This window comes from Anser brachyrhynchus (genome assembly GCF_964034855.1).
Source record: "Anser brachyrhynchus genome assembly, chromosome: 23".
Taxonomy (NCBI): Eukaryota; Metazoa; Chordata; class Aves; order Anseriformes; family Anatidae; genus Anser; species Anser brachyrhynchus.
The window spans coordinates 5,019,693-5,041,542 of record NC_137716.1 but is presented as its reverse complement, the minus strand read 5'-3'; the positions used below and the strand labels follow the sequence as shown (position 1 = coordinate 5,041,542).

At 45.6% G+C, this 21,850-nt stretch overlaps 1 protein-coding gene across 1 annotated transcript; it reads left to right on the top strand.

Annotated features, from left to right (window-relative positions):
• Positions 1 to 176: 176 nt before the first annotated feature.
• On the top strand, positions 177 to 17,165 carry LOC308181896 (uncharacterized protein; the record flags this gene model as incomplete). The annotated part of the gene is made up of 6 exons (XM_080565691.1): positions 177 to 189; positions 1,610 to 4,285; positions 8,416 to 8,500; positions 11,130 to 11,262; positions 12,122 to 12,253; positions 12,517 to 17,165. 2 exons carry the CDS (start codon positions 177 to 179, stop codon positions 2,539 to 2,541), a joined length of 945 nt encoding a protein of 314 aa, XP_080421817.1. The 3' UTR covers positions 2,542 to 4,285; positions 8,416 to 8,500; positions 11,130 to 11,262; positions 12,122 to 12,253; positions 12,517 to 17,165.
• Positions 17,166 to 21,850: the final 4,685 nt, after the last annotated feature.

Sequence of the window (21,850 nt, the reverse complement as noted above, 5' to 3'; positions counted from 1 at the left end):
CAGACACGTGTTCAAGGCCAGGCACTAGTAAGGCTGCAACATCTTCTTTTACCCGTATACCAGTCTACATTCTTCATGCTGTGACTAATGCATTGCAAGGTCATTGGGTAGTGCTCAGTCTCCATCTCCTCCTTCAAGAGACCGATGTTTGAGCCTGCCAGGGTATTCACCGATTCATGTTGAACACAGGTATATTCTGCTCAAAGCCATCTTTTATCTTAGGCAACAACAAAAATGTCGCAGTGGCTGGTCAGATTCTCAGCTGATGTAAGCCAGCCAAAGGAGTTGGCCCACAATCTACTGAAGATCAGAAAAAAAAAAAAAAGAGTTGGAAACAGTGAGCTTGGCTTTATTCTAATCAAGCTGTAATTTGAATAGCAACAAATGCCACTTAAAAATGGGCTCCCTTCATGTCATCTGCTTTTAGATCCAGATCTTAAGAGCAGGAGATTCATTCCATCCATTCACAACAGGCAGCAATTTCCCCAAATCAGATCTGAATGTGGATCTCAGGTATTACTTAGGCCAAGCCTTTATCTTTGGACCATTTTGATTTACAGCTAATTAATGCTACAATCAATTATTATTTTTTCCGTTGGTATCATGTAATAATATATCCTGCGTACAAGATATACCAGGAGACAAAGCTTTACCTCGATGTACTGACTATCTAGGACAATCTAGGGCAACCTTGAAGAATTAATGCCTGCAACCTGTGTGTTTGCAACCTAAGAGGCACAACACAAATCCATGCCAGCTGACACCCTCCAGCCAAAGTCAGAAACATGCGTGCGCTCTTGGGCAGAAGGGTTAGGAAATAAATTTGTTCTCACTGGCGAGTGATTTGTCCTTTGGCACGCTCAAGGGAATAACTGTCTGACGGCCTCGCACCAGGAACATTAAAAGAAGCAGATGGATTCTAGATACTCGGATCTGACGTTGCAGCTCAGCTCAGAATCTCGGGGAAGAAATGGAGGGCTGGTTATTTGTGTCAGCTCTGAGAACAGGATGATAAAGGCTGAGAAGTTGGGACGAAACTTGGCTAATCCACTGGGCTGGGAGATCAGAGGGTACGTGCAACACAGGTGGAGGGCCGCTACGGTGAGACGGAGAGAAGAGGGCTGCTGCGGGTTTGGTCCTGGGAGGTACCGAGCAACTTGTCCACAAAGCAAAACATGTCGGTCCTCACCAGGCTGAAGCACGGGAGGACGCCCCTTGGCTCTCCCGGCGGGGGCTCTTCTGCCTGGGCGTACACAAAGCCTCGCCCAGGGACAGCTTCTCAGCCCTGTTGCCCACCGCTGCCCTATTTCCGAGGGGCCCGGGTGTCTCCCCCCTGACGGACAGACCTGTTGCTCTCTGCCGTCGCTCCCCCGACCCGCCTTGACGCGAGGAGGAGACTCTTACGCTGAAGCTCAGGCAGCTCTCCATGATGTAATCCGTGCAATCTGTGCGCTCGCAAGGAAAAGCAGCCTCCCGTTGGCCAAAGCGAAGAGTCCCCGCCTGGGTGCTCCTCCCGCCGCCCCCCCGGGGGCCCATAAAAGCCCCGAGGCAGAGGCAGGGCAGCTTTCCCGGCCCCTGAGCTCGCAAAGGTGACCCAGGGACAGGTGAGCTCCGGCAGGGGTGCGGAGGAAGGCTCGGCCGAGGGCGGAGAGGGCTGGGCAGAGCCGGGGATGCTGCAGGTGCCTGGGGGGAGGCGAGGGGACCCCCGGCCGCCCGGGGAGCCGGTCCCACCTCTGCCGGCCGGCTGCACCGCTCCGCCGCCGGGGGTTCGGCTGGGGGGACGGGGCCGGGCTCCTGGGGGCTGCGGGGGGGCGGGCTGAGGGTGGTGGGGGCTGCAGGGGGGCAGGCTGCGGGTCTGCGAGCGTCCGGGGCCGGCTTCCCCCTGCCCTTGCCCCTGGGGGCAGCCGGGGAAGAGGAGAGCGGGGAGCGGGGCTGGGCTGTCCCTGCCCGGGGAGCTGCGGATCAGCACCACGGACAGGGCCCGGCTCCCAGATCCCGGCTCCCAGATCCCGGCTCCAAGATCCCAGCTCCAAGATCCCAGCTCTCAGCTCCAAGCTTTGCTCTCCGAGCTCCCAGATCCCAGCTCCGAGCTCCCAGCTCCAAGCTCCAAGATCCCAGCTCCCAGATCCCAGCTCTGAGCTCCAAGCTCTGAGCTCCCAGATCCCAGCTCTGAGCTCCCAGATCCCAGCTCCGAGCTCCAAGCTCCAAGCTCTGAGCTCCCAGATCCCAGCTCTGAGCTCCCAGATCCCAGCTCCAAGCTCCAAGCTCCAAGCTCTGAGCTCCCAGATCCCAGCTCTGAGCTCCCAGATCCCAGCTCCAAGCTCCAAGCTCCAAGCTCTGAGCTCCCAGATCCCAGCTCTGAGCTCCCAGCTCCCAGCTCCAGCACCTGACGTGGTACCGGTTGAGTCTGGTCCCAGTGGGGACAATAGCAAGTGGTGGCAGTTGGGGGGGGGGGGGGGAGGACACGCAAGGCGAGGCCGAAGCTGCATTGAGAAGGGGCATTTTGGGAGGCAGGCTGCAGCCAGAGAAGTTGGGGGCTGACCGAAAGCCAGGGGGATAAAGGGGGGTTGGAGGAGCCGCAGCTGCATTTCCCCCGGTCGCCCCGACCGCCCCAGGTAAGGCGCTCACAGCCCCGGGGCTGGGGTAGAGCAGGGACTGAAATAATCCAGGAGGCCCCGAATGGCTACACGGGCACAAATGGCATCTACGCTCCCCCCTGCCCCAGTATCGAATCTTTATGTTGAAAAACTCAAAATGCTTGTTCTGAGAATGTGGCTGCCTGGTAGTTCACTCGTAAAGTTGCTCGTAGAATCCTCTGGTTGGTTAGAGAAATAGGATATTTCGCCGAGATGCTGCTGGGAGGAAATTCATTAATGAGGAGTTATTTAAAAATATTTTCCCTCAATTGTTTATTCTAGCTGAATACTCAAGATATGCCTCACTTTAATACGCTGGGGGTCCATTGAAAGATCATGTTTTAAGTGCTCAGTGGTTATATTATTGTGGATTTTTTTTTTTCACAAAGTGCTTAACATCCCCACCCCCAAAAAATAGTGGGATGAAATTAAAGGATGCTTTTCTTTTTAATTTTTGACAAGATTAAAATTATATTTTAAATTGTTAAAATATTTAACTCTGACTCAACGAAGAAATTTGAACAAACTAAAAAAAAAACAAAACACTTTTTCTTGTTGAGGTGACACCACAGGTGTCATTTAGAAAATAAAAAAGAGAAAAATGTTGTAAGTAGAGTGCTCGAGCACTTTGGAAACAAAGCATTGCATATCGCCATTGTCAAATGAAGCATTTATTTTATCTCCCTTTTTGGAAGCTGAGACTATTCACTAAATGAATCCCTGGTCATTGAAAATACACAGCTCTGTTAAACAGATGTTTAAATACTTTGCCCTAACAGGCTCAATAAGGCAAAATAATCCAAGGTTCAGACTCCCCTACCTCCTGTCTTTATATCTGTATTTTTCTTCAGTAACGTTGGTCTCTGAGAGGACGAGGAAACAAGCTGTTCTCCATTTTAAGGGAAATCCTATTTGCTGTTTCTGAAATAAATATTTTTGCAGGAAAAAAAAAAGAAAAAAAAACACTTGAAAGTTGATATTTCATTTAAGGCCTTGAATATACAGAGAGCGTTCAGAGATACACATTGTGTACTTTGAGCAAACTAATGGTGGAAATGCTTGCCTATGGATTTTGAATGGAGAAATATCTGTTATCTGTCTGTAAATCTTTTAGCATCTTCTATCAGTTCTGTGTCCGCACAGTGACTCAATTTGTGATCTTTCTTCGATGCAACATCATACTGGGGTCTGGTTGTTGCCGTGTCCTCTCTCTTACACATAACATCTTTTTCCTTTGAAGTTTACCTGTAAAATAAGGACAAGAAACCATGTCCTTTATCTCCTGCCTCAACACAGGCATGCGAAAGAACTTGAGGAGAAGCCAGAAAATTATATTGCACCAGATACATTTTCCTGCTTTGGGGGGTTTATCTCTGTATTCTAAAATATTGCCTAATCAGATCTAATATTTATTATAAAAATGTTAGGACAGATGGTTATCCTCAAAGTTAACTACATTTTGCATTGTGCAGAGCGTATCGCTTAATCCAAGTCACAGTTCAGTTTGTTTGGGGCATATTTTGTAACCTTTCTTTACTAACAATTTTCTGTAGATCTCAAAACAAACGCATCTCATAGAAGGATCAAAACCTGTCTCTTTTCTGAGGGATCCTTACACACAGAGATCTTTGAAGAACAAAGAATTTAGGGTAAGATCTGAACTTAATTCCCAATCCTTAAAGAATTTAGCAAAATTTGTAAACTGGAAATCAATGTGGCATGAGGTTACACCACTGCCTGCTAAGAAGGGAACATTTTAGGTTTCACTAGTAACAAATACTGCATAGGGTGGTGTTTTTTTTTGTTGTTTCATTTTGTTATGTAATTTTGCTACAGGCAAAGACCTCCTTCCCCTTTCCTCCTTCCATCAAAAAGACAATGTGTTCCACTCTCTGGGCTCTGTATGCCTTGCACAAATATTTGTCTGCGCGTCGCCTGCCACTCCAGTAATGAGCTGCTTTTCCACTGCAATCATGGCATCTGGTAGGGTTTCGGGCTGTGAGTAGCTGGGAGACTGGGAGGTGCTTGGGAATCTCAGCAGGAGAAAGAGAGCGGATTTCAGACGCGAGATCTGCAACAGCTTTCGCGCCTGGATAAACACGCTTAGGATCATCTCTCTTTGGCAGAGCTTTGTTCAGCCCCAGCCACCTGAACTTGGCACGCAGACCTGGGCACTTTGCCTGCTCCAGGCACCTGCACTCACACGCAATTTTACATCCAGGCTCGTTCAAACACCTGCATTCATGCGCACTAGGTGCGCGTGTCAGCGTGCGCCATGGTCCACTACTGCACTGCGACACACGCATGGTCCTACCCACCCCGCTCATCACCAGGGGACGAGAGGAGGCAGGGGCCTGGCTCAACCAAGCCTTTAAGCGCCCGCTTCGCTTTGAGCACCTGCACCCACCCCAGTTCAGCAAACACTTCAGCAGGACTGAAGTATGTCGCTGGGTCGGGACTGGAAGGAGATCTTAAGGAACAACTCTGAGCAAAGTATTTGGCTTTTCTGCTCACTGGAATCAATGGGAGTTTTCTTTGATACTAAAGGATGCTAAATTCAGACCCCACCAAAGCTATCCATTACTAGGGAAGCAAAAGAAATAAACCTCTTGTGGAACTACCCGAAGGTCAATATAAGAGCATAAAGCAGAGAAGAGTTGAGAAGTGGGTGATAAAATTGCTGTATGCGTTTTGTAAAGGCAGCTCTTCCCTCAAAGAGCGTTCTGGTTGTTGTGGGGCCTCCAAGTCTGTCGCTGTTTAGCACCTCTTTGAAACTGAATGAGTTCAGAACAGGCACTAGGGTCCTGTTGGGATGTGTAAAATAAGTTAGGCACACACCTCACCTGAAAATAAGTTGGAATGGGACCAAATTCATTGGTAACTTTTAACAAAAGGAGCTGTCTTTAGACACTGAAATACCTTTGTAAAGCTTGGCCTTAGTAGAATAGGTGCTGGGACTTTTAATTTATAAAATTGCCTACGTTAAAGCCTAGAAATAGTATAAGGAAAGGAAAAAAATGCTAAGGAATGGTTAATGCAGTATTCAATATTGGTATTTGTGTTTGAGTATCCTAAGGCTGCTCGGGATATCTGGAGTCTTCAGCATCCGCTGAGATTCAAAGGACTCGCCCTCCGAGCACCTCTGCAGCTCCCAGCCATAGTTCCCTGCTGCCAAACCAGGACCGAGCATGCATTACCCTGGCTCCTGCATGAACAGGGAGCTTCCAGCCCAGGGCTTAGAAGCAGCTCCATGCCGTAGCTGTAGGCTTGGCCCTGCAAAAGGAAAAAACAAACCCCCAAAACATCCCTCCCTGCCACACTTTTTCTTTGACTCAGCAGAGCCTTAAGCACGTCGGTAGCTTAGCTTGTTACACTACTTGCATGAATAGGGCCATTCACATTCTCCAGTCATTGCACACTCACACCCTCACTCCAGTAGCCCTTATTTGCAGAGACCAGATGGCTCCTGCGAGTTTTGATTGTGAGATATGGCCTGGCGTACGATGAGCGTGGCCCCCTTCCTGGCGTACGATGAGCGTGGAGGTTTTAGTTTTACCCTGCTTACAAACAGCTGGGTGTGCGTAGCAGCCAAGAGAAGGGCCAGTACCAAGATTTTGCCTTCAGCAGCCTCCGAGCTGCCAGGGGGGGCTCTAACACGTGTTATCACACAGGGGCTGTTAATTGGGATGGTGATTGACAAGGGGAAGGGTTGGGTGGGTTTTGTTTGCACGATTATTTGGTTGCTTTTCAAGCGCGTGTTGGCAGCCGTGCGGAATCTGGCGTTAATTCGAGCCCTCCTGATACATCGCCACGGTGAGCGGCCCGGCTCCATGAGGCCGTAATCTCTCTGGGGCATGGACATTTTGTTCTGTGTTTGTTCAGCACTTAACACAGCCCGTGACTCAGGCTTCGGGTTTTTTTTACAAATTGCAAAGAATAGGCTTTTCATGGTACAGTCTGTGGCTCTGCACCTGAATGGATGAGCAAGCCAGCAAAGTCTTGTACGTCCCCCACAGCATCACACCTCGGGATGGAGGGGAGAATCTTGCTTTTTATTTGATTTTAATGTGGAGACTGACTCAGGGATTTTCATAAAACAAACCTACAGTAACTTACACAATATCAGGAAAATACAAATGCACTTGCAGAAATCTCAGCACTTAACTCCCACAGGAATCAAATATGTCTAAAGTTAAGCACTTGGCTGAACTGAGGATTCAAAGATATTTCTATAACGTATGCAAAGATCTCCTTTTTATTCTGCATAAGTTAAGCCTGTACAGCCTTCCCAGGTCACGTCCAGAAACAGAAACTCCCCCCCAGATTTTCAAAAGCATTTAATGTTTTCAGGTGCCCAGCATGCCATATCCCAATTAGTCCTGACTTGCAGCGACTGCTAAGCACCTGGCTCTCTGGCAATTGTTCCCTTTTCAAAGTGTCTCAAACACAAATATAAGGGATGCAAAATTGCTAATTTCTTTTGAAAATCCAGAGCCATGATGAACAGTCCACCTACGAGAATCCAGCCCAGATGAAAACTGCATGGATTCAAGCCCCCCAAATCAGAAGCAATAGTCAGTACCTGCTCCTGCAAGATGACAATGCACCCTGCCATTGAAGTAGAAAGGAGCATTTCTCCTGTGCACAGAAAATTGCACAGTTCCTGGGAAGAAAAACAGCAAATCTTTTCAGTAAAACTTAACAAATTATTAATGTTGCGGTTTGTAATTCTGTCCAGGCAAATACTCTGCTGCTCCGAGTTGTTGGTACAACGTACCTGGAGAAATCAATGCACAATAAAAGACTTTAATTAGGACACCTCCCACTCAGTTAAGACGTTGCCATCTGGAAGGCAAAGGGTTCAGAGAAGGTCTCAGGGCTTTGCAGGCTGCAGCCTGAACCTAGCAGAGGCAGTGAGAATTTCTCCTGAGCAAGGAGAGATCAGGATAGTTCAGAAGAGTCTTCTCTGAATTCAGGAGGTGCCGTCATCGAAATGCATGTCTAAAGAGCTTAGCAGCTGCTCATATAGGTTGTTTAGACTTGCTCGGAAATAACCTATGGAACAAATACTCTGAAAGCACCGGGGACAGAAGGAAAGTCACCCTGACCCCCTTGCCTTCTGCTAACCTTGTCAGGTGCAACGCCTGCCCTCCAGACCCCAGGGCAGTAGGGGAGCAAGAGCTGGGCAGCCACAGCAGCTGCAGCGAGCTCTGGACATCGCCTGAGTGTGGTCCCGGTCCCCAGCTGGTGCTGGGCGCTCTGAAGGACTGGGGAGGGCTGGAGGAGAGTGCAAGACCCGCTCCTGTTCTGGCCTGGCTGTGCAACCAGTGTGGGAGCTGTGAAAACGTGGCCGTAGCGCTCTGATTTACCAGCTTGTCGTCAGTGCACCACCCGGCCCTGAGCACAGTGATTGCTAGGAGCCAACCCAACAAAGAGAAGAGTTTGACTGATTTTTGCAATGCTAATTTTAAACTTAAACCTATTCCTAAATAATGTACCTTGCCTCTTTTTTTTTGTTTTATCCTGTAAAAATGGACATTTTGATACTCATTTTATAGGCGTACCAGAAGACCAAATTAAGTGATATTCATGAAGCTCTAGAGATCCGAGAGCAAATGGAACTAGAGAAAAGAAAAAGGTTATTATCTTGTCATGTTTGGCCTGAGAGGAGGATTTTCCGTATACCCTGCCAGATCTATTTATTGTCTTATTTTCTCCTAGCTTATATTTCTCATCTTTCTAATCCACTCCGTCTAATCCAGCCAACATTTTATTTTAGCACAGTTCTCACGACTTGCTGACGAAGGTGTATTTGGCAAGAGAGGTATCTGCAGCTTTACATAACCTGATAAAGTGCAACACAGGTAGGTGGAACAAAACAACAGATAACAATTAATGAATCCACAACTTTAAAAAATAAATTAGCCTTTTTTTTTTTTCTCCTAGAAAACAGGCATTATATTCTTCTGCTGGCCTATCAGTGAGGGAACTGGTTTGACACAACTCATTTTCCTGAATTTTGACAGAATGGGCTCCATTCTGTATCACACGTACCGATCTAAATGCATGTTCTACTTACTGTGATGTGCCTTTGTTTAACAAACAAACCAAAAATTATTTAAGTGGATGTAATGCATGAAATAAGTTTCTGTAATGGGAAGTACTCATCATTTTAATCATGAAGGATGTATTATTTCAATCATGAAGGATTCTATGATAAATTCTAGATGGACTATGTTTTTCAAGTGTTGCTTATGGTTTGGCTGTACTGACTCAGAGAAAACAATGAAGTTCAAGGGCTTTCAGTCCCTTACAGGGTTCAACAACCAAATCACAGCATGCTGGAAATTTTTCTGAATACCAAAGCCCCTTGCATTTTTCCTTTTCATCTATAATCAAACAGCATTTCTCTCCCCTTGTTGCTAGTGAATGCATTAGGGTCTAAACTTTATAATCTCCAGAGCTGTTTCCTAGAATAGATGCAAGCGGAGCACTTGGTTAGGGACAGCCAGGAGGCAGGGAGAGATGATTACCTTCAGGCAGTCTCAGTGGAACTTCCCAGGGCTCCTACGGGCACAGCCTAATGCGGGACTTAGGATGCTGAACAGACTTCCATTATGGGGGCTGGCTATGTTGATGCACATCCACACACAGAGAGCTCCTTGTTAAAATGCACACCAGTGGCTCCAAAATACAGCAGCTCAGTTGGGGTTCATTAACAGCAAAATCATTCCGGAGGACATTGTTTCAGAGAGGAAAGAATTTCATTTCTTGCAGGATTGGTTTTTAGTTGCATATAGCCTGGAGATTTTGCTGTTAGGTTTAGGTGAAAGTCTAGTTAGAGAGAGCCTGGAGCTCGGGAGCACAGCCGTGCCGAAGGCTTCAGCGGGGTTAACTCAAGATTTACATGCAGTGCCTACCACGGTGGGACCCCAGCTTACACAGGACATGTTAAAATAAATTCCTATTAACGAGGTGGTTTTAGCATGTGGGTACGACGGGCATCCAGTGCCCGGCGGGAGGATTGCTGAGCCACGTGTCACAGACTCTGCACTGCTAATGGAAGATCCCTACCCATGACAGTAATGGGGGAGCAAGTGTGCTTTGTTCTGCTCTCAAGTGTTCCTTTTTAGCAGGCACACAAGCAATTGCCCCAGACCTATGCAGCTTTTAAGGCAGCGAAGGGCTGCTGTGATGAGGAAATCTTAGTCCATTTTAATCAGCAGGTATTAAATAAACAAAAGAATTATCACTAATAGATACAAATGAGTTGCCACACAGCTTGAGTGTCAACTTTCTGTTGTTTGCCAGGGACCATATAGTAGAACACACAGGACATCTAATGATTTAGTAATACACTGCAACTAAACACCTAATTACCAGGTCTAGGAGGGAAAGGAATAATAAGCAACTTGGGAGGAGGCTATCAGTCATTTTAGCTTTGATTTCTTGTATGGAGTCCTGCATGTAACATGCCGGTAGCTCTCATCTCACACGTATGTCACCGTTTCTCAGGAATAAGTCTGTTCATTTGAAGCTCAGCTCTGTTTTTAAAATCTACTCTTTCTGAAAGAGCTGTCTTAAAAAAAAAAAAAAGGAAAAAAAAACACAAAAAATTGTACTGCAAAAGGGACAAAATTGCTCCTCAACAAAGGGGCCTATCAACAGCCTGTCAATAATGTGCCAAAGGCCAGAACCTGCCTTTCAAAGAGGCTCTGCAGTCTGGATGTGTACTTTGAGAGCAATTAAGGGACGTGAGCTACATGATGATTATCTCATGGGTGACATTTTCATTGGCTCTTTGGGAAAAGAGAGAGATGGGTTTGAGATGGCTGTGATCAATGTGCATCCTAGCCCCACATCAATGGCAGAAGAACATGTGGGAGATAGACCTGGAAAGCAAAATGTGCAAGAAAAGGAAGTGGGGAGGGGAGAGATGGGGAAGGCGGAAGAATTTTTAAATTCTAGAAGGTGAAAGAAAAAGCTACAGTGGGAAATAGAAGGAAGGACAAAACCTGAGATGATCAGGGGAAAATGAGAATGCCTCCAGGCATCGGGAGGGCTGGCAGCTCTCCAGAGGCCAGGCAGGGCAGGAATAGGAGAGGGAGGGACTGCAGGATTCCTGATGGCGACAAGGGGAATGGATCCCCCCCTGAGTGAGAAGAAAGTCCAGAGACGGTGGCGTAGATGTGCTCACACAGGGAGAATTCCCCTGTAGGCTCCTCACTATTCCTCTTCCTTGTACCACCACTGGCCCTGTACCAACGGGCAGCATTGTCCTGGAGTGAGTCCCTGGTGTCACGCACCTTGTTACTTCATTAGGTTGTGGGTGCACTCAGAGCCTAAGGAAGGAGGAACAAAACATCCCGAAACTGAGACCGAAGGGGTATCTTAGTACAGAGGTGCAATTATGTTTACTCTGCTTTTTCACTAGCATATTCCCATCAGTGCTGTCCATCTGTCCTTCCTTCACCTCTTCACTATGTACTACAGGTACCAACACAAGCCCAAAGCTGAGAGCAGACAGCAGCGCACAGGGGCAGACTGTGCTGGATGGGAAACAAATACCAGTTGGGTGACGACTACACGTAAAAACCTCAGATGAGTGCCTGAGTCTCACTGCAAGGTTAGTAACGCCCAAGGGACAAGAAGAGCCTGGGTGACACCCAGAAATACAAGCTGGCTCGGCGGCAGGAACTCAGAAGGGCTCAGTACCCCACATGCACAGTAAAGGCAGAGCGCTGTACGGGATTGCCCCTTGGCACGGACACTGGTGCTTGCACGGGGACCTGTAGAGAAGCGAGTGCCAAACAGCAGCTCAAATGCTGCGTGCGTGCAATTGCCAGGGGCTGGCTTCTGGCTGGGCAAGACCCAGCTCCACGGGCCACAGCGCACAGGTTCCTACCAGCGTGGCCGATCCTCTGAGCTTTGTTTTTTTACAGATAACGCAGTTTCTCTTAATTCCTAGCAAAAAACTACATTCTTCCAGACCTAGGCAAAATGTTTCATGGAAAACACGTACACAATGATGCAGATTTGGTTACTCTAAGTATTTCCTCAGTTTGCCCAGTTGCTTGTTTAGGAAAACAAATTCTGGCAGAAGAAAATGTTGCTTAATTTGCTATAAAACAATCCCTTTTCTGCTTCTCATTTTAAGAAAATGTTAAAAATGTTGATACTGAGCAAAAGCAAAATTGTTTTGAAATATTTGGAAACCTTCCCAACCCCAAAAGGTGCTGTTATGTTTGCAGTTACTATCTCTTCCAGTGGTGCATGTACCAGAACATATAACCATGTATATACTTGATGTGTGCATCTGCATTTAACACAAGTGCATGCTCAATACTATGCAAACAATTTCAAGCACAGCTGACAGACATAAGCTTCTGCTCTGCATTCTCCAGGATTGCCTTTTGCAGGGGATCTTAATAGTAAAAATAATGTTATTTTACTAGCTAAACATTGGGAATAACTCTCCATCATAGGGAAACTATGCTGAAGACAGAAATCAACTGACATGTTCAGTCTGGAGGAATCCCTCGGGGTACCAGCAGAATGCATTAACAGTGCATTTCTCCAGTGAGATATGATGGGAAGAGCACAGAGCAAAAAAGAAGGTAAAGTGGTTAAAAACAACTTGTATTTTTAGACCCCAGACTCCCACAGAAATCTTTGGAGATGCTGAGCTCCCTACCTCTGAACATTAGGCCTTTAATTTGCAAGCAGAAATAATGTTTTAGAAGTCCAGCTTAGACTCCCGTTATTTAAAATTGTTCAGAGTATTTTTCTCTAGACCAATTTGCTGCCCTGATAATTAATGTAGCTAATGGCTGCTTTCTTTTCATTTATCAGCAGTTTTGTTTTTTGTTAACACAAGCAGAGAGAAGATGAAGAAACAATCTCTCGAAGGATACAGCCTGACAGTAATACCGCCATCTGACTAAAAAGAACTCAGACATACGCATAATCCTCAGGAAAATTCATCTCCACCCTCCCAGCAGACCCTGGTGAGAGCCCTTGAAGTGGTAATTAAAGTCTATTGAGTGGCAACTGCACCTGTTTAGAAAGGAGAGTGTGGGTAAGAGGTGCACAAAGGGAGATGAGCAGCAGAGAGGGAGTGTGAGCGAGGAGCTGCTGGAGGTGGGGAAGAAGGGAAGCGTAAAGAAGAAAAGATATATTTGTTGGAGAAGCCAATCCAATAGGATGTATATTTCACATTCTTCCCTTCATTTGCTTTCTGCCTGCTCTCCTGCACCCCTTCACACATACAGCTGGCTTCTACCCCACTCTCACACCCACTGATGGAAACTCCAGGGGGCTTTCCCCGGCTAGCCCGGGCCCTGGACCAGCAGCTGCTCATCTGGTGTAAATCAACAGAGTTCCACTGAAGTCCTGGTGGAGTTACAATCAGCTAGCGCTCATTTACGCCAGCTGAAGATCTGTCCCAGTAACACTCATTAACAGTCACTGGGCTCCTCAGACTGGCAGCTGGGACATGCCAGTTCTTGTCTGCTGGGCTGTCTTTTTCCCTAGAATAGAGCACATCCCTTTGTGTGGGCTTTGTCACCCCGGTGTAAATCCTACAGCATCTGGGATGAATAAATCAGAGATGTTTCTGGATTTCAGCAGACATGTCTGAGAGCAGAGTCTAGGCAGAAACTGAGTGAAATGGAGGAATCTAGAGCAGTGCCTATCAATAAGACTGCCAGTTTTGCATACACACGTGGCTCCAAAAGCTTTGAACCAGTGTTATTCTCAGATAGATGTTCCTAGGTACTATGTGTGAGACCGTGCAAAATGGGCTTTCTCATGAATACTGACAGTAACTGTGGATTTTGACGTAGCCTTGCAGACTACCCCTGACCCAAGGACCACAGCTGGGGAACCACTGGTGTGTCCAGTGAATTGTCACTTGGTGGGGAGACTTGGAGGCCAAAATCTGTGATATGGTGGCAGTGGCAGCTCTGCCAGCTTCAATAGACCAGTGCTGACTTGTGTCACCAGGTAATTGCATACTGGTTAGCTAATGGCACAAACCAGCAGATTAAGTGGTGAAACAATGGGGAAAAGAAAGACACAAAAAGTGGCAGGGGGAAGTCCTCCAAAGTTTGAGAAGGAGAGCATGAAAAAGGGGACATTCTTTGGTACGGACATCTGGACTGCCCTAGTGACCAAGGAGCCAAAGAGCAGCACTGCAGAGTGATACAGATGCATGGCCCAAGGAATTTGTCATCCTGAGACCTGTGGATTGAGAGCAGAAATCCCAATTCTTTCTGCCATAATCTCAACTTCATCTTTGATGCCAGTAATCTTGGCATTTCAGATGAGGCTATAAAGACTTAGTGCATCACCTTTGCCTAATTAGTCAAAGGCTTTGACAATAGTGTTTTGTAGTAGCATGCAATCATCCCTTACGCTCTACCTATGCCTACTCATTTAAATCCCTTTATCCAACCCCAAAATGTCTTTCTTTCCGTGTTACTATGCATTTGCAAAGAGTCTACAGTAATATAAGCCCTGCCTTGTCACTGCAATTCTATATGTGCCCCAGCAATCAACTGAACAAAACTAGGTTTCCTGGGGTGAGAACAGAAGAGGAAAGAGGTTTATCCTCAGAGCAGCCTGAGGTTGAGCTGCGCAAATGATTCAGGCAGAATAATTTGACTGGTGTTTGCAAAATTTTCTCTCTCGCTGGACATGATGGCAAGCAGTCCCCTGTGAATCCCTGACCTTCATACTCTGCGGGCTGCCTGGGATGGCTGAAATAAACCACGGGACTTTGTCTTGATCCCCGATTGTCAGAGTACACATCAATTCTGGTGCAAAGTTGTTGCATCTGCTTTCTACAAATATTAGCAACGTCTCTGTAGCACGCAGTCCTGATAGCCGTACCGGGAAATGCATCCTTGTGAATGAAGACAGAAAGGAATATGCATTCAGCAAAAGCCAATTCCTCTGGCTGTTAAGGGTGGGATTTGCAATTTGTTGGCGAGATGATCCAACCTGCTCACAGAAATTCAGCTACAGTTAACAGAGACAGATAGATATGTCTGAACAACAAGTCAACCTACCAGTCAAGCCCTGTCTTAGGGTGAGATTAATTTTTGTACTGATTACAAGGGTGCCTACATGACTCACTTAACACAAAATGCCTAACTGCTATCAGGCTAAAGTTACATGAGAGGAATCATACCTAAAATACCTCACTTGCATGTCTCCTAAACTCTAGTCTTGTCTGTTAACAAAATCATTGGGTACATTATTATGAGATACATTGTCTCGTTTCTATATTTTTTCTCCCAAATACTCTTCTCTATTTTTTTTTTCCTTTCAGCCCTCCTGTTCCTCAGCCTTTTTCTTTTTTCCACCTTCCCTCTGATTGCCGAGTAGCTTCTTGACTTTTCCATCAATAAGTCTAAAGAGCATTTGAACCATTCTGTTCCCCCCTTCTCTCCTCCCTCCAGTTCCAAGTCAGGCAAGCGCATCGATCAGAGGAGCTCAAGAAATATCTGGTGTTTTGTTGTCAGGATGATAATAACATTGCAGTTGTGAATGGGCTGCTGCAGGCCTGATCATGGACACCTGCAGGGTTTGTTTAATTGCATTTAATGACAAATCCTATACAGAGGAGCATTGCCAGAGAGATTTATTATCCACCAAAGAGGCAAAGCACAACAGCTCAAAATATAATTTGCACTGAGCATTTTTTCCCCTGCCTCTCTTTAAACCATTGTAATAAATAACAAATCGGGTAAAGTGGGCAACACTAGCCTGAGACAGAGGTGGGGGACAGAGGACAGAGATTGAAACCGAAGGAAATAACAGCAATAAGGCCACACTGTTCTTTCTACCATCCCTGTGGTCTGGTGTATAGGAAATACTGTTTGTTTAATTTACAGCCTAGAAGTGCAGCTGGGGATCTCTCTGTGATGAGCCAGCCTCTTCTCAGATAGCTGGGGGCTAAGCTCTTGAGTCCCTATTCTTTCTAACCAGGCTTTTTTTTCACCGTGTTCTGTAGCTAAGTTTAGATCTTATCTGTAAAATCAATTACAAAGAAACTACAGTGGCTTCTCAGCACTACGGGTGTCACCTGCCACAATTACAAGGAGGCATGAGCTTCCACACTGTTGAAATCTCTGGGACAAACTACAAGTGGCGGATCCCATCCTGAAAAATATCACTTTGAGAAATATGGCCCTACACAGACAGATCACTCTACCTGAAGTCTAGACGAAAGTCTCACGCACCTCTGAGGCTGGATGGAATTTATGTTTCCTACTAAATGCCATGCTCCTGGAAGCGAAATCGTATGTGTATAAACAGCAGAGGACCTCATTTCCTTCCTCAAGCCATAAACAGTCACTTCTCTCTTGATTGTTATGTGCTTGTCTAGTGACAACCTGTGGCAAATCCCTTCCCCAGTGTGGTATATCACTGTGCTAGGCAGCGTGCAGTTCCAGAACAACTGTAAGTGTTGTCACCTGAGATGGGGCAGTTGGACCAGATGATCTTTGAAGGTGCCTTTAAACTGAACTATTCTGTTCTGTTCTGTTCTGTTCTGTTCTATTCTATTCATTATAGTCCAAGTTAGCACTTCCCAGACCATTTTCTCTCTCAGGTTCGTAAGTCATCTTCGTTATTCACCCTCTCATCTAATTACCTTTGGCAGAATACTGAATTGTCCTGGCCAGCTTACTTCTAAAAATTGTCCCTCCTCCCCCCTCGCCCCCTCCTCAAGCATTTTCATCAGTACACTTTGTGGTATGGCAGAGGATATGCTACAGTTTAGAGGAAATGCCTTAATTTAGGAAATCCAAGCACATGCCAGGAACAGGCATGCATCAAAGTAAAGTTGTATTCAGTGTGAGCAAGGGGTGCATGCTCACTAGTGTTCTACTTTACGTTCAGATTAAATTTTGCACTTTAAATGGTGCACGCCGGGAAGTCTGGGGATGATGGTGAGCTTGTACCAGAAAATATCACCCAGGATTGTCCCTTCTGCAGTGTTTGGTCTCTATTTTAACGTAGGCTGCAATTGGCAGTTGGCAATGTCATTACACAAACACGGTGTAGGGTAACACCTGGACTGCAGTTTTATCTGATTTCCTGGACAATGGCAGTATCGCTAATACCCCCTGTTAAATAAGACCACCTGGACATCTCCTGGTATCAGCTCCAGCTATCACAAACACACTTGCTACCTAGGCTAGCACAAAGGATTGTTATCTCTTGAGCAGCGCAAATCCCCAGATTGAAACAACCCATCTGGAGTTTGATTAAAGTGTCCATAGAAAGCACATATGTTTAAAAAAAAGAGAGCGGGGGGAGAGGGAGGGAGAGGTTGGACTGCGCTCTGTGAGCTTGCACAGGGCACAACCTCTGCCAGCACCAGCGAACTCTCGCCTTTTGCTGAAAATTTCTTTCTCCTTCTATGAAAGAAGCCTTTCACCAAAGCAGCTCGGCAGAGCAGAGGCTGTTGAAGGATACTTTTGTTTCTTTTCCTTTTTTACAACTGCTCACAAAAGTACATTTAACAGGCTTGGATTGACGACAGGGAGGATACCGTCCCTTGTCTCACTCTGCTGGCTGAGGTAAGCCTGCCTCGCTCAGACAACGGCGGTCAAAAGGAATAATGCGAGATCCTTTACTTGGATGTGAGCCAGCATTGTCCTTTACGTGTTATCCATGAAATATGCAAGGTATTAACAGCAGAAAGCTGGGTAGTGGGAGCAAAGCTAAACCTGGGGTGAAATAAAGATTGCTCTTCGACAAATTCAGAGAAAAGGAAACAGCAAAAAGGTTTTGTTTTTCATGCTGAAATCAGTCTCTCAGTAGGATCACAGGAAACCCAGCACTATCATTATCTTATCTTTTTCTTTGCTGCCTGATTCCTTTTCTCTAGCATTCCCAAGTGTATATTACATTTACTTATTTCAGTCAGACCAAGATACAACCGAGAGATAGGCGGGTTGGCAGAGCACTCCAGGAGAAGTTTATCATAGGGTATGGAAAAAGGAGATCCTGCTGAGTCTTGATATCCTTGAAAAAAAAAAATCCAAATTTTTATAGTCATCTATAGTCTCCTGAGTGGGAAAATGGAGCAGAAAGTCACAGGTACGGTCACAAAATTGGATAGATGATTATAGTGAGATTTGACATGGCCTCACAAAGAGCAATATTTGTCTTTTTCGCACCGTCTAACATGCCTACCATCCATCCCTGAAATGAGAGCCAAGTGTTGAAAGAATGAGAACAAGTGAGGAAGGATAACAGAAGAAGAAATGAAGGAGGATGTCCCCAAGGAGGAGGTGCTGCTCTCAGTGGTCTGGCTCTGTGTGGAAGACTAGTGATTTTGTTGTTCTGACTTATAAAGGTGACAACAAATCATAGCCTGCCATACAGTGCAGATCTTCACCCTCGCTGGTGTGAGAGATTGCTGACGGGACGGACTGGGACACAGAGCTGGTCCAGCTGCCCGCCGAGAGCCCCCTCTTTGATACAGCTGCTCCAGACCTGAAAGCTAAGTATGTATTGAAGTGCTTTGGCATACTGGAGGTCGTATCAGTCCCTGAGCCAGAGACTGTGAGTTGTTCTGCTCCTCAGCTCTCATCCCCTTGAAGTTAACCAAATCTGGGATCTGGGTGAAGCAACAGGAGGAGTGTCTGTGAAGAAGCAAGCTTTGTAGGCTCATCCTGCAGCCATGAGCAGCTCTCTCTAAGCATGCCACTCGCCTGCTTTTACTTTAAAGCAATTTCCCATTGAAAACAACTATTATTATCTTCATATTGTGGATCGAGAAACATTAAGTGTCTCACTCAAAGACCCCACAGCAATTCTGTGGCAAAGTTAGGGCTTGAACCTCAGCTGCTGAAGTCTGCTGGGCACTTAGAAATCCTGCTTGTTTTGAAAGTCTAGCTTGCTGCTTCCAACAGGGTTTTAAAAACCGGAACGGGTAAATTTTCAATACCACCCAGAGCCTCTATTCTCAAAGATATTTAGGTGTGAAAATGAAATTCCTGAATCCTGCTGAGGCCAGTGGTAAAGGTAAGTACTGAAATGTCTTTGATAATTTGGGTTGGTGGTGCTGTAGAGCATTTTCTTTGTGTGCTCAGCACTGCACACTTGTCATTGTTATTATCCGAAGAAAGAGTACAGAGAGGACAGAGTCAGGCTCTTCCCAGTGGTGCCCAGTGTCAGAAAAAGAGACGCTGGGCACGAACTGGAACGCAGGAGGTTCTGACTGAACATCAGGAAGCAGTTCTGTACGATGAGGATGACCGAGCACTGGAGCAGGTTGCCCTGAGAAGTTGTAGTCTCCATCCATGGAGATACTCAAAAGCCATCTAGACATGGCCCTGGGCAACCAGCTTTAGGTGTCCCTGCTTGAGCCCGGGGACTGGACCAGGTAACCTCCAGAGGTCTCTTCCAACCTCAACAATTCTATGATTCTTTGATTACTGCCTAGGTGATTTAGGAACTTAAGTTCTTTTGGCTTTTCCTTAAACTAAGTCATTTAGTTTGAAAACAGAAATGTATCTGGAAAGTCAGCTGTAGAGCTGGTGCAGTACAGCAACATAGCAAATGTCTGCAAGATGAAGACAGTCACTGACCTCCAAATCAGTCTGCTTTGTGGTTCACGAACATGCTTTACAGTCCTCGCAGCCAGGTTCTGCCAGAAGGTCCAAATCTGATGAAGTCTTTACAGTCCTCACAGCCAGAGGTCCAAATCTGATGCTCTTGCTACCTTGCCATTTGTCTCAGTCTTTCATTCTTTCTGCTTGAAATAAAGAGGGTCCAGATCCAAAGACACTTTTGTTACTATCATCTTAGATAATCTGTGAGGTAGGAGCAGAGCAATACTTATCCCAGGAAATTTATTGCTAAAGGAATTTAACAGCTGTACAAATTGCTATCCATTGATGATGCATGAAAGAAAAGACCCACATATCACAAGCATGAGCGACACACTCTCCCTCTCTTTTACTCCCCCACTGATATATTAAAGCTACAAAAATTCAGAGGGCAGCAGTGCAACCATTAATGTTGAAATTGCCAGGCTGGTGCCTAATGTAAATGAAACTCCATTGATTTAGTGTTACTCAACATACCTCTCCTGCTTGTTCATCTTCTGCAGTCTGATCAAAATCCTTCCTTCCAGGTAGCAATGGCCTCGTGCCCTATATAAGCACAGAAAATAATGTCATCACAAGCCTTAATGATGAAGGTAGTTACAGGACAAAAGCCCCTGCGGCAAGTTGGGTATTGGGTCATTGTTCCTGCTAATGTCATGGTGCCATTTCTCACTATTTTTAGAATTGTTCTCTTTGTACAGCAAATTTCCCATGTAGTTACTTAAAAATACAGAAGATTTTGTCTTCACTGGACTTAGCAGCAAAAGACCATCTTCTTCTGACTTCTGCAAATTAGACAAACCTGTAAAAGCTGAAGAGATTGAAAAAAGATTAGATTTAAACCTAAATTTAAACTGTGAAAAAATGAGACTCTTGCCCTAATCTGCTGTTAACCCTCAATGCAGTGACAGGCTAAGCACAAAGACCTTGCAGAAAATGTTGCAGGTACCTAAATTATCGATTCACAGTTTCAGAAGTAACTCAGGGATTCAGCAAAACAACATGGACTTAGTTCCTAAATTATTTATATGCCTTTGGAACTATTAGCACAGATTCAAACTTCTCCACATTTTTGAGGAAAGAGATATGGAACAATGGATTAGGAACTCTTCATCCTTTCATGCTAAAAGTGTTCCAGATCACATATACAAGCTCTTTTATTATTATTATTATCTACTTTGTGTATTATTGTTGTTCCACACACCTTAGCTTGAATTGAAACTCTTTGGCTTTGGCTGCCAAAAGCACAGAAGATGCACCTATAAACTCAGTTTGCCATCCAAATAAGCAAGACAGAGAAGAGTTATTATTCCCATGTTACTGGCAGGGAAACAGAACACAGAAAGATTAAATGACCAGCCCAGGGTCACAAAAGGAGTTTCTAGCAAAGGTAGGATCTCAGCCTAGATTTCTTAAGTCTCTGCCCAACACTTTAGCCACCCATTCAATTGCTTTTTTTTTTTTTTAAGTACCCTGTCATTATTTCTGTGAAGAAAATTATGCAACTCCTCCAGCAGCCAGTACTGTGTAATTCAGCTTGTCTGAAAGGGAATATGAAATGGCAGTTTCAAAAAAAAATTAACCCTCCTGCCACACAATCTGGCAGCCTTGTCAAAACGTCTCATTTTTTATCTTCTTTTCCTCCGGTGGGTATTTAATTTCCCTCTATATTCTCAGAATACTGGCTGGGGCTTTATCTGCATTACCCTACAAAACCTTCACAGGAGTCTCCGGGGCCTTGTGGAGGACACACTCTGAAGATGAGGGACGTGATAGTTTCTAGTCCTTCATTTATTTCCGTGCCAGGTGTTCAGCTGGTGTCCCTGGTTTGGGACATTGATCTTTTGGTGGTGACCTCAGTAAGAGAAGCCAAAGGAAGGAGGAGAACCAATGTGACAAGGGAATCTGATCAGAGCCTCTTGTTTCTTCCCCTCAGTGCCAAAATCTTGCCCCAGACTTTTCAGGATGATGCTGTTGCAGCACATCAACTCAAGGCAAGCTGATGTGAGCTGGCCACCACCACGTTCAGCTCTCTTTGACTTCACAGACCAAATAATCCATTTACAGCTGGCTCAGGGGTGAGATACGGTGGCTCAGCTCTTGCATATCCACGTCTCAGGATCTACGAGGCTTTTGAGAGACTACTTGTGCTGTTTATTCTTATTTTCATTACTAAACAGTTTTTTCATTCATGAAAACAAAACCAAAAAAAAAACCAACACCATAAAAACACATTTTTATCAGCTGCACTTCTATCCTGTGATGTTTCTGACAGCTCACCCAAGAACTGGGGGCAGGCTCTGATGTAAATTTGGGAGCTAAAAAGCTTACTTGGTGTTCCGGTGAATTCCGTATTCATTGTAAGGAGGGGAAATTAATAGGAAGCTTTAGTTAATAGATACTTCAGATAAAAGTGAGAGTGTATCTGATCACCATAGCAACATGAAAGAGATCGCAGGGAGAGGAAATGTCACTATGTCTGTGTCTGCGCCTTGACCTGCTGCAGTACAAACAGCCTAAGTGCTGTGGATTTCACACACGGACGTGCACAAGCAGGTGTACAGACTTGTGTACAGGTACACG